At 42.6% G+C, this 13,758-nt stretch overlaps 1 protein-coding gene across 2 annotated transcripts in view; it reads right to left on the bottom strand.

Moving 5' to 3' along the window:
- Positions 1-13,758, bottom strand: part of LOC144683255 (copine-8-like) — a 742,817-nt gene that overhangs the window by 334,494 nt on the left and 394,565 nt on the right. For both annotated transcript variants that reach the window (XM_078546211.1, XM_078546212.1), the window contains one exon: positions 4,202-4,305. In XM_078546211.1, the coding sequence (XP_078402337.1) occupies positions 4,202-4,305 (104 nt within the window). The remainder of the gene's footprint in view (positions 1-4,201; positions 4,306-13,758) is intronic.

Below are 13,758 nucleotides of genomic sequence, written 5' to 3' on the forward strand. Positions count from 1 at the left end.
TGCCCCGGCACTCTGTTTAAATAAATTTTAAAAACAACAAAAAGCATCCCTCCAGGCCTCACCCCTCACACACTCCCTTTGCCCAATCCATGCCAACCTATGCTAGTCCATACCCCCTATCTACCCAATGGCCACACACCCCTATGCCAACTTAGTGCTCCTCTACCAACCCCCATGGCCCTTCACACCTCTACGCCAGCTTAATGCCAGTCTACACACCCCCACTGCCGCCATACCAACTTAGTGCCAATTCATGCTAATCCATGCCCCCAACCACTTTTGGGTGGTTGCACTTACCCACTCCATGCCAACTCAGCTAGTTTCCATGGGTAGTTCCTTGGCAGCTTTGACAATTTCTGGATAGCTTTGGCAGATTTGATAGCTTTGACACTTCCTAGATAACTTTGGCAGATTTGACAGGCGAACAGCTCCTTAATGTTTCCTTGACAGCTGGACAGTTCATGGACAGCTGGGCATCTCTTGGCCAGCTGGACAGTACCTGGACAGCTGGACATCTCCTGAACACCTGGACATATCCTGGGCAGCTTGACAGTTTCAATGACCTTGTGCATATAAAGTGTGTAATCATGTTCACTTTTAACAATCCCAAAGGATGCCTTAACTCTCCCAAAGGGTGCCTTACCTTTCCCAAAGGTGTCGCAGAACCAAAGGGGTACCATACCTCTCCAAAGCAGCACCCTGGCTATTCATAAGAATCTAACAAGTTCAAACCTCCTCTTACCTGGTCTAATCTGTGCACTCCAGATTCCACACTCCTGTTCTTCCAAAACCCCACTTCAGTGGAGGCAGCTGGTGATTTAAATGGTCAGCTGCCTACACGAATCTCACATGACCTGGCCCCATTCTCACCCCCGCGAAGATAGGAAATGCCTGGTTCGGGGGCAGGATTTAGAAATTCCAGCCAGTTCCGGGATTTTCGCCACGACGGACAGGCTCTCCTTCGTGGTGAAAATCCCACCTTTGTCTTATTTTTCAGATTAATACAGGAAAAATGTTTACTTCAGTGGACAAGCAGCCAAATTATTGTTTTCATTATTGCAGAGAAATGAACTTGAGGAAAGTCTTTCCAATGGTGGAAGAGAACAGGAAGAATCTCAGAAAGCTGTGTTAGCCTTGGCTTTGAGTTCTGTCTGAGTCAGATGGTTATAAGTTCAAGATCCATTCCACAGTTAAAGCACATAATCTGGGTGGACAGTTCAGAGCAGTACTGAGGGGGTGCTGCACTGTCAGAGGTGATATCAGACGTGATGGTTTGTCTATCGTTTCAGTTGGGCATTAAAGATCCCATGGCATTATTTGAAGAGCAGCAGGGGAGTTCTCCCAATATCCTGGCCGGTATTCGACCCTCAGCTAACATCATTTAAAGCAGATTATCTGACTATTTACCTTATTGCTGTTAGTGGGACAGAGCTGTGCACAAGGTAGCTGGCACATTTCTCTACATTATCACAGGCTGTGATGCAATTCTGAGACAGCCTGACATTATGAAAGGTGCAAGTTATTTCTTTATTTCCTTGTTTCTACAGTGGTGCCTAAAGTACAGAATCCATCCCAATTAAGGTGAGAAAATAATATAACTGGAAGTTTCAGAGATCCCCCTTGCCAAGTCACTGTTTTCTTAACAACGACAGTTGTTTTCAAAACTTCTCAATCATATATTTCAAGATAAATGAGGACAGTTGCTTGAGTCTAATTTGACTCAACAGAAGACAATTCATGGGCAAAGAAATTAAGCCCAGTATCTTCTCCTGCAGTGCTCAATAATTTTACCTTTCTTCCTTCTCTTGATGTGTTCCATGTTCTATTTCTAGATTCTTCTCCAGTGACTGAAGTAAGTGAAATAATTGGTTCTGAGTGGAAGCCTCTTGGTATCGAGATGACCTTCTGTCTGCTTGTGCTTGCTCATGAGATTATGTTACAATTGAATTCATCACTTCACTGCTCTAGTGTATGTGTGGCCCTGCTTGCTTTCTGCCCATCAGTTGTTTAGGCAGGTGGCGTGCTGGTGGGCCCGCATGTGGAATCACTGTGAGAGGCGGTTGTCTTCAGCTCCAGACATGCTGTTGGTATTCACTTAGCATGTTACTATTCTAAGTGGGAACAGACTGCTGACAAAAGTGAGGGCAGCGGGGCCATGCATAATGACTCTCTATCCAATCACCCAGCATGTTGAGACGAGGCAAGGGAGACTGCTGAAGATTACAACTCAAATCCTCTGTAACAGCACTCTAATCTTCATGAGATATTCCAACTGGGTTAGGATGTCTGTCATTAACTCTACTGAAGAATAACATGGTGTTGTCATTCATTTCACAGCCATACAGAGAAGTTCTCTGCACAAGTTCACGCATAATGGTGATGAACACCTCCATACTTGCCATGAAACCTTTGTATATTCACAATTACTCCATAAAATATTTGGGCTCAGATGGCATCCTTCTGTGAAACACTGACAATGGGGTCCGAATTCAAGGGTGTTGTAGCTGGGAAATGTTGAATCTCACTGTCAGCAGGTTTCTGCTACTCATCTGTCACTGTCACCTGTGCCTGCTCACTTGTACTCTGTATCATACAGTACACTCACTGGACACTGACTATGTACAGCCCCCTGAATTTCTTTTTTAAAAATGTATTCCTGGCATGTGGGCATCATTGGTTAGACCAGCATTTATTGCCCATCCCTAAATGTCCTTAAGAAGGTGGTGGTGGGCTGCCTTCTTGAACCGCTGCAGTCCATGTGGTGCAGGTATATCCACAGTGCTGTTAGGGAGGGAATTCCAGGATTTTGACCCAGTGACAGTGAAGGAATGGTGATGTATTTCCACGTCAGGATGGTGAGTGGCTTGGAGGGAACTTCCAAATGGTAGTGTTCCCATGTGTCTGCTGCCCTTGTCCTTCTAGATAGTATTGTAGATTTGGAAGGTGCTGTCAAGGGAGCCTTGGTGAGTTCCTGCAGTGCATCTTGTAGATGGTATACACTGCTGCCACTGTGTGTCAGTGGTGGAGGGAGTGAATGTTGAAGGCATGGAGATGGGTGCCTATCTAGCGGACTGCTTTGTCCTCGATGGTATCAAGCTTTTTGAGTGTTGTGGGAGCTACATTCATCTAGGCAAGTGGAGGGTATTCCATCACACTCCTGACTTGTTCCTTGCAGATAATGAACAGGCTTTGGGGAGTAAAGAAGTAAGTTACTCACCACAGAATTCCCAGCCTCTGATCTGCTCTTGTAGCCAGAGTATTTATATGGCTAGTCCAGTTCAGTTTCTGGCCAATGGCAACCCCCAGGATATTGATAGGGTTGGATTCAGTGATGGTAATGCCACTGAATGTCAAGGGGCAATGGTTAGATTCTCACTTGTTGGAGATGGTCATTGCCTGGCATTTGTGTGGCATGAATGTTACTTGCACTTGACAGCCCAAGCCTGAATATTATCCAGGTCTTGCTGCATTTGGACATGGACTGCTTCAGTATCCGAGGAGTGGCGAGTGGTGCTGAACATTGTGCAATCATCAACAAATATCCCCACTTCTGACCTTATTATGGAAGGAAGGTCATTGATGAAGCAGCTGAAGATGATTGGGCCGAGGGCACTACCCTGAGGAACTCCTGCAGTGATGCCCTGGAGCTGAGATAATTGAACTTCAACAGCCACAACCATCATCCTTTATGCTATGTATGACTCCAACCAGCGGAGAGTTTTACCTGATTCCCATTGACTCCAGTTTTGCTGGGGCTCCTTGATGCCACACTCGGTCAAATGCTGCCTTGATGTCAAGGGCAGTCACTCTCACCTCACCTTGGGAGGTCAGCTCTTTTGTCCATGTTTGAACCAAGGCTATAATGAGGTCAGGAGCTGATTGGTGCTTGCACCTGTAACGGCACCTCCAACAGTGCAGCAGTCCCTCAGTACTGCACTGATTTGTCCAACTTGATTATGTACTTCAATTGTGGAATGGATCTTGGACTTTCTGACTCAGACAGAACTCAAGCCAAGGCTACCACAATTTTCTCAGAACTTTGCATTTAAAGTTTAAAGTTTAAAAGTACTGAAATCAATTGCCAGAAACAGGCAGAACAATAATAAAAAGTTGTTAATTCATTTTAACATTCTAGTTTCTAAAAAGCAATATTGATTTAAAGGATTGTTAAATTCTTCAGCAAATCTAAAAATATACTTACGTTCCATCTTCATTGCTTCTGTAGAAGACCATGAAAGGATCTGACTTTCCAAAGAAATCTTTCTTGTCAAGTTTATTGGCACAGAATTGCATGGTTGCAACATCCTGCAGTAGAAATAAACAATATTGGGCTTTAATAGAGCAAAATGCTTTTGGCTACCATCAGTGAATGCTTTATTGCCTCATTAGTTCTACAAAGTTACAAATAAAATGCCTCCTGGATAGCATTAACCTATATTTCTGTTTGCACCTCCATTACCTCATCTCTGAGTAATCATGAACCTTTCATACCAAAGTGCCATTGTGAGTTAAGTCCATGTAAGAAAAGAAAACTGTAAAACATATGAACTAATTCTTGAGAAATATGAGACAGAGTCACAATCAAACGCTTGTGAAAGTCTAACCTGACCTTCATTTGAAATCTCAGCTCAAATAAGGTCATGTTTCAAAACCTGAGAACCAGTTTAAATCCATTAAAATCAATTGTTGAACCAATAGTCAGCTGACATGGCTCAGTAGCACAACTTGTGTTTGCTTAATTCAGAATTATTTTGCTTAATTCTGAATTCAGAATTCACTCCTTGGTGAATAAGGAGTTCACTAAGAACTAAGTTCACTAAGAACTCCTTGTCATTACACAGCTATTTGTCCCAAAATAACAAAGTTCTGCTTTTGCCCAAGTGAACCAGATAAACATTTATTGACTGAAACATCGGGTATAAAGTCAGTGTTATCACAGAATCACAGAGAATCACAGAATTATACAGCGCAGGAGGCCATTCAGCCCATTATGGCTGCACCAGCTCTGTGAATGCACAATTCACCTTGTGCCATTCTTCCACCTTCTCCCTGTAACCCTGTACATTGTTCCTTTTCAAATAACAGTCTAATTCCCTTTTGAATGCCTCAATTGAACCAGCATCCAGTGCATTCTCAGGCGGTGCATTCCAGACCCTAACCACCTGCCGCATGAAAACGTTCTTTATTTGCTTTAGCTTCTTTTGCCAATTACTTTAAATCTGTGCCCTCTCGTTCTTCACCCTTTCATGAGTGGGAACAGTTTCTCCCTATTGACTCTGTCCAGACCCCTGATGATTTTGAATAACTCTATCTGACCACCTCTCAGCCTTTTCTTCTCCAAGGAAAACAGTCCTAACTTCTTCAATTTATCTTCATAACTGAAGTTCTTCATCCCTGAAAGCATTCTCATGAATCTTGTCTGCACTCCCTCCAATGCCATCACATCCTTCTTAAAGTGTGGCGTCCAGAACTGGACACAATACTCCAGCTGAGGCCGAACTATATATAACTATATATAACTATATATGTCTTATATAAATTCAACCTAACCTCCTTGCTCTTATACTCTATCCCCTATTAATAAAGCCTGTACTGCATGTTTATTAACCGCGCTCTCGACCAGTCCTGCCACCTTCAATGACTTATGCACATATATATCTGCTCCTGCACCCTCTTTAGAATTTTACCCATGTTTTTCTCTATGTTATCAACAAAATTACAATTAACATTCCCATTACATCATAGGTTGCCAGTGAAAAGTATGCCATACTGCAGCATTTAAAGTGATTCAATTAGAAAAGCAAAAGGTTCAGGTTTCAGATAACAGTGAGGAGAGCCAGGGGTTCGGTGTAAAACAGCGAGGAGGGCCGGGAGTTCAGTGTAAAACAGCGAGGAGAGCCGGGAGTTCAGTGTAAAACAGCGAGGAGAGCCGGGAGTTCAGTGTAAAACAGCGAGGAGGGCCGGGAGTTCAGTGTAAAACAGCGAGGAGAGCCGGGAGTTCAGTGTAAAACAGCGAGGAGAGCCGGGAGTTCAGTGTAAAACAGCGAGGAGAGCCGGGAGTTCAGTGTAAAACAGCGAGGAGAGCCGGGAGTTCAGTGTAAAACAGCGAGGAGAGCCGGGAGTTCAGTGTAAAACAGCGAGGAGAGCCGGGAGTTCAGTGTAAAACAGCGAGGAGAGCCGGGAGTTCAGTGTAAAACAGCGAGGAGAGCCGGGAGTTCAGTGTAAAACAGCGAGGAGAGCCGGGAGTTCAGTGTAAAACAGCGAGGAGAGCCGGGAGTTCAGTGTAAAACAGCGAGGAGAGCCGGGAGTTCAGTGTAAAACAGCGAGGAGAGCCGGGAGTTCAGTTTAAAACAGCGAGGAGAGCCGGGAGTTCAGTTTAAAACACCGAAGAGGGCTGGGAGTTCAGTGTAAAACAGCGAGGAGAGCCGGGAGTTCAGTTTAAAACAGCAAGGAGAGCCGGGAGTTCAGTTTAAAACACCGAAGAGGGCCGGGAGTTCAGTGTAAAACAGCAAGGAGTGCCGGGAGTTCAGTGTAAAACAGCGAGGAGAGCTGGGAGTTCAGTTTAAAACAGCAAGGAGAGCCGGGAGTTCAGTGTAAAACAGCGAGGAGAGCTGGGAGTTCAGTGTAAAACAGCGAGGAGAGCCGGGAGTTCAGTTTAAAACAGCGAGGAGAGCCGGGAGTTCAGTGTAAAACAGCGAGGAGAGCCGGGAGTTTAGTTTAAAACAGCGAGGAGAGCCGGGAGTTTAGTTTAAAACAGCGAGGAGAGTCGGGAGTTCAGTGTAAACAGGGAAGAGACTTGGGAGTTCGGACACAGAGAATGGACCTGTGTGAGAAGGGCAGCGGTGGTGGGAGATAAAAACCAGCAGCAGAGAGTCAATTCAACCTGTTAGAGCTGAAGTGTGGTGTCAAAGGAAAACAGGTAGGTGATTGGTGGGTATCTCTTCTGTGTCTCTTTTTATTGGCCAAGTGGTTTAAATCAAGAGATGTTATTACAACTGAAAAGTACGGTTAAGAAATTCACTTTTAAAATATTTAACATCCAAATTAATTAATTAAATAGAATAGAGATGGCTGGGCAGGCGATTTGTTGCCGCTGTAGCATGTGGGAGCTGGTGGACGTCTGTGTGATGCCCGGTGACCACATCTGGAGCAAGTGTTGGTTGCTCAAGGAACTTCAGCTCAGAGTTGATGAGCTGGAGTCCGAGCTGCGATGCATCTGGGAGGGGGAGAGTTACCTGGGCACTGTGTTTCAGGAGATAGTCACACCCCTTATATTGATTACTTCAAATTTGGACCGTGGTCAGGGACAGGAGGGTGTGACTGCGAGTGAGACAGGTATGGAGATCCAGAATTTAGCTTTGGAAGAGCCTCAGCCAGTGCCCTTGTCCAATAGGTACAAGGTTCTTGCTCCTGGTGTGTACGAGGGCAGAGACTGCAGGGAGGGTGAGTGAACTGACCACAACACCGTGGTACAGAGCACCATTCATATGGGGGGAGAAAAAAGAAACATAGCAGTAATAGGGGATAGCTTAATTAGGGGAACAGATGATGTTCTCTGCAGCAAGGACAGAGAGCCCCGAAGGCTGTGTTGCCTACCTGGTGCCAAGGTTAAGGACATCTCTTCTAGGCTGGAGAGGAACTTGGAGTGGGAGGGGAAAGATCCAGTTGTCATGGTCCACGTAGGTACCAATGACATAGGTAGGACTGGGAAAGAGGTTCAGCTGAGGGACAAAGAGCAGCCTGGGGCTAAATTAAAAAGCAGAACCACAAAGGTAATAATCTCCGGGTCACTACCTGAGCCACGTGCAAATTGACGTAGGGTACATAAGATTAGAGAGGTAAGTGTGTGGCTCAAAGTTTGGTGTGGGAGGAAAGTGTTCCAATTCATGGGGCACTGGCACCAGTACTGGGGAAGGAGAGAGCTGTTCTGTTGGGACAGGCTTCATTTGAACTATGCTGGGACCAGTGTCCTGGCAGATCGCACAACTAGCATTGTGGATAGGACTTTAAACTAATTAGTGGGGGAGAGGGTTCAATTGAAGGGAAGTTTTAAAAAATCATAAAGAAACGAGAGAGCAGAGGTGCAGGTAGTGAAGAGGCGAATAATAATCAAAGTGTGACAGGAAGGGGCAGAAAGTAGAAACAGACGGTGCAGCCAAAATTAGAACCAGAATGAATAATAATGGTAAAAAGTCAAAGCTTAAGGCTCTTTGTCTGAATGCATGCAGCATTTGTAACAAGATAGATGAGTTGACAGCACAAATATAAATAAATGGATATGACTTGATAGCTATTACAGAGACATGGTTGCAGGGTGACCAAGGCCGGGAACTCAATATTCAAGTGTATTCAACATTCCGGAAAAATAGGCAAAAAGGAAAAGGAGGTGGGGTAGCTTTGTTAATAAAGGAAGGTATCAGTGCGGTGGTGAATAGTGATATAGGTGCAATAGGTCGTGACATGGAATCAGTTTGGGTGGAAATAAGGAATAGCAAGGGGAAGAAGTCACAGGTGGGAGTCGACTGTGATGAGTTGCCTCACTGTAGGACAAAGTATAAATCGGGAAATAATGTAGGCATGTAAGAAGGGCGCTACAATTGTCATGGGTGATTTTAATCTGCATATTGACTGGACAAATCAGATTGGTGGAGGTAACATGGAAGACGAATTTATAGAGTGCATCAGCGATTGTTTCTTAGAGCAATATATTGCAGAACCTACCTGGGAACAGGTTATTTGACATCTAGCAATGTGTAATGAGGTGGGATTAATAAGAGATATCGTAGTTAAGGATCTCTAGGTGATAGCAATCACAACATGGTAGAATTTCAAATTCAGTTTGAGGGTGAGCAACTTGGGTCTCAACTTAAATAAGGGCAATTACATAGTTGTGAAGAAAGATTTGTCTAAAGCAGGCTGAGAAAAGAGACTAAGGGGAAGGTCAGTGGATGAACAGTGGCAGACATTTAAGCAGATATTTCAATATGCTCAGCAAAATTTATCCCGGTCAAAAAGAAGGACTTGATGAGAAGGATGAATCATCCGTGGTTAACAAAAGCAGTCAAGGAGAGTATCCAATCAAAATCTAAGGCATACAAAGTGGTGAAAACTAGTGGTAGGCCAGAGGATTGGGATTTTTTTTTTAGGAACCAGCAACAGATGACTAAAACACTAAGTGGGAGAAAATTGATTAAGAAAGTAAATTGGCAAGAAATATAAAAACAAACTGCAAGGGCTTCTACGGGTATAAAAAAAGAGAGTGGCTACAGTGAGCATGGGACCCTTGGAGGATGTGACTAGAGAACTGATAATGGGGAACAGGGAAATGGCAGGTAATTTAAACCAATATTTTGCACCGGCCTTCATGGTGGGGGACACTATAAACATCCCAATGATATCAGATAAGCAGGGAGCTAATGGAAGGAAAGACCTTGTAACAGTCTCTATCACGAGAGGCAAAGTATTTGACAAACTAATGGAACCAAAGACAATAAGTCATCAGGGCCTGATGGCCTGCATCCAAGGGTTTTAAAGGAAGTGGCTGCAGAGATAGCGGAGGCATTGGTCAAAATATTCCAGAACCCACTGGATTCCGGGAGGGTCCCAGCGGATTGGAAAATCGCTAATGTGACACCACTGTTCAAGAAGGGAGGGAGACAAAAAGTAGGAAACTATAAGCCAGTCAGCCTAACAACTGTCATTGGGAAAACACTAGGGTCCATTATTAAGGAAGAAATAGCAGGACATTTAGAAGAGCTTAACACAATCAAACAGAGTCAACATGGTTTTGTGAAAGGGAAATCAAGTTTGACAAATTTGCTAGAGTTCTTTGATGATATAGTAAACAGAGTTGATAAAGGGGAACTGGTAGATGTCATGTATTTGGATTTCCAGAAGGTATTTGATAAGGTGCCACATAAAAGGTTACTACACAAGATAGGGGCTCACGGTATTGGGGTAATACATTAGCATGGATTGAGGATTGGTCAACACACAGGATACAGAGAGTCAGGATTAATGGGTCTTTTTTGGGTTGGAAAGACGTAACTAGTGGAGTACCAAAAGGATCAGTCCTAGGGCCTCAATTATTTACTATCTATATTAATAACTTGGAGGACGGGGGCAGAGTGTAATGTATCCAAATTTGCTGATTATACAAAAATAATTGGAAGGGCATGTTGTGATGAGGACATCAGGAATCTGCAAGGGGAGATAGGTTGAGCGAATGGGCAAAAACTTGGCAGATGGAGTTTAATGTAGGAAAGTGTGATGTCATGCACTTTGGTAGGAAGAATCAAAAGGCAGACTATTATTTAAATGGAGAGAGGCTCCAAAAAAGAGCAGCACGGAGGGACCTGGGTGTTCTTGTGCATTAAACACAAAAAGTTAGCATGCAGGTGCAGCAAGTAATTAAGAAGGCAAATGGAATTTTGGCCTGTATTGTTAGGGGGCTGGAGTATAAAAATAGGGAATTTTCTTACAACTGTACAGGCTGTTGCTGAGGCCATATCTGGAGTACTGTGTACAGTTTTGGTCCCTGTTTTAAGAAAAGATATACTGGTAGTGGAGGCAGTTCAGAAGAGGTTCACTAGGCTGATTCCTGGGGTGAAGGGGTTGACTTATCAAGAGTGACTAAACAGGTTCGGACTTTATTCATTAAAGTTTAGAAGAATGAGGAGTGATCTTATTGAAACTTACAAGATTCTGAGGCAACTTGACAGGGTAGATGTTGAGAAGGTGCCTCCACTAGTGGGGGAATCTCGAACTAGGGGACATAGTTACAGAAAAAAGGGACACTGATTTAAAACTGAGATGCGAAGGAATTTCTTCTCTCAGAGGGTAGTGAATGTCTGGAATTCTCTACGCCAGACAGCTGTGGAGGCTTGCTCACTGAAAGCATTTAAAGAGGAGGTAGATAGATTTTTGAAATATCAGGGAGCTATGTGGGGGCTATGGGGACCTGGCACGAAAGAGGAGTTGAGGCCTGGGGCAGATCAGCCATGATCTTATTGAATGGTGGGGCAGGCTTAAGGAGCTGAATGGCCTAATCCTGTTCCTATTTCTTATATTCTTATTATGTTCTTATGGTCAACTTGCTGTGCCTTTGAGGTAGGCGTTGGTTCCATAGCTTAGTGGTTAGAGCAGTGGTCTGGTAAATCAGATGCTACGAGTTCAATCCTCATTGGCTCCTGTGATTAAGGTTTAGCTGATGACACAAGTTATTTGGAAAGATAGGCTGTTAAGAGGCATGAGGAGCAGGCGGGAAAATGGAGTTGAAGCCCAAGATCAACCACGATCGTATTGAATGGTAGAGCAGGCTTGATGGTCCGTGTCATCTACTCCTGTTCCTGTTTCTTGTGAACAACCCCCTTTACACGCATTAATTGAAGCCATTCGCAAAGGTATTCAAAAGTTCGGTTGGTATTCCCTTTAAGGGCACTTATTGTGCAAGTCTACTTCTGAGAATTCACATATATTGGAAAAGTATCTGTGTTGAAATAACTTTTGCTCATTCATAAAAGGGTGGGTAATTTACCTAGGAAGAAGCAGGTCATTGCACAAGATTAGAGAAAGTAACTTCTTTTATTGTCCTGCTCAATGGGTCAGTATGAATGAAATTGCACTAACAAGCTGCAAAGTAGCACAATGGAGTTTGCTTTTCTTTTTCTCACTAGTTTTCCACTATTGATTTTCTCCAAGGACCTCCTTTTCTGATGGCAATAACCTACAGCTCCATGGGTGTTGCTCATCCTCTGGTAACTCACCCAAGTATTCACCTCAACAGTGAGTGTCCGTAGATTACTAAACAACAGGTTACTGATTGGAAGAGCCATCACACTGAGCCAACCTTCTCCTCAGCTGAACCCAACTGACGCACTCTTCAAGCAGTGGTTGCTAGAGCCTGATTAGGGACACAATCCCTGACCAATATTCCCTACCCTAATTCATGCATTGTTAATTAATTACCAAGTAGAATTTGCAGGGATAAACAAAGTCTGCGTGAATCCTCTGAACACAGCACAAATCAGGAAGCAACCTCAGACTTTAACTTTATGGCTCAGCTACATACTGGGAAAATTCATTCAACCTTCTGGACAGGCACAACCCATTTTTTTTAATAAAACATAATTAAGTAAGCTCAGTGCTTTTTGCAGTGACTTGTTTCTACAATTTTATGCAAATGCTGGCAATATTTTCCTTCGGCGGAGAGATGATAGCATTTTTCTTTGACTAGCTTGACAAGAAAATGATGACAAAGTATGGGTACATGCAGTAAAATTTTATGCAAAAATCATACTGCATAGAATTGGCAACAAGGAAAAAGAGAAATAAAATAATGAATGAAGTCTCTATTAGAAGGAATTGTGAATCGTTATAATAGGCTGGCTTACTGTTCATGTTAGATATATATATATATTCTGGGGAATATTAAAATTTCATTGGTAACTATGCACAGAAAATCCTTTGTATGAACGACTGGATAACATTTCAAATTTAATCTTCATTTTAAGGCCATTGAAAACACTTAATTTACCCTGAATATTTAGTGCAATATATTCCAATAGGTATTGTTTATCTCCATATGCTTGGCGATTTTGCACTATATTCCTCTGTGAGATTTTAGGCAGACATTAGGGAAGATCATTTTATATGCATTAATATCTGCTTATATATACCACTGACTGGAATGTTATGCAAGCATGCAAAGGATTTATAGCTAAATTCCAGGGCTCACATCTGTTTAAAGCAAGCACAAATGGAGGAAGTACAAGCACGTTATTTATTGATAACTAAAATTTGAAAATTAGAAAATGTACCCCTTAAAATAAAGGATCTCTCCAGCATTGCTTTATTTCAAAGCTGCAATCCTTGGTAAAGCACTTGGGCAACATCTTTTTATTCATTTACTGTTTCTATTCTTTTCAAAAATTACTTCTGGGTAAATGACAAGAACTAATATCATCAAGCAGTTCTTGAAGCTCTTACCACATTGACTACTGTGAGAAAGCCGAGTTAATGTGCACAGTTGAAATGACGCAGCAGCTGAAGCATGCTGAGCTAATGGTTGTACCTACTGGTGTTAATTTTATAACTCATCTTAGCCAATTCCACCAACGATGCCATCATTCACTGTTAAACATCGAAGGGAACAGTCTACCCAATAACTCACTCTCCTGACTTCCTTTCAAACAACAGCACCCAAGAACATACAGCCTGGTCACATCTGTACGATATTTATGTATGAAGCATCCAGTAAACACAATGGAACCAGGAGACAAATACGATGGTTAAATGTGTATTAAAGTTTAAAAAGTATAATCCTCCAGAAACAAAATAATATTAAGAACCATTTGTTGTCATTATTTTTTTGGGGGGAAAAACGCTCTTCCTTCACTTTTAAACATTTGCACTGAAAAGAATAAAAATTGATATATATGCAAATAGAGATGTGAAATAAATACCTCTCCCCATTTAATTTCCCTTTCTCTGTGCAGAACAGATTTTCTACAATGATAAATTTGAGCAATAGGTTATTGTTATGTCTAGATTTAAGAGAATCTTGTTCATTGGTCTGTAGTATTTAGCTTACCGATAGTGGTCCGGCTACAAAGTAGGCATTAGCATTCCATGGAACATTCCAAGCTGAAAATGTATTGCCAATTGCTGCAAATTGACTGTGTAACAGCATTGAAAATACCAAGATATGTTTTACTGTTGTATTTCATCTTAGATGATTTCAAGTTAATATTCTGAAAG

This window comes from Cetorhinus maximus, chromosome 8, assembly GCF_964194155.1.
Source record: "Cetorhinus maximus chromosome 8, sCetMax3.hap1.1, whole genome shotgun sequence".
Classification (NCBI taxonomy): Eukaryota; Metazoa; Chordata; class Chondrichthyes; order Lamniformes; family Cetorhinidae; genus Cetorhinus; species Cetorhinus maximus.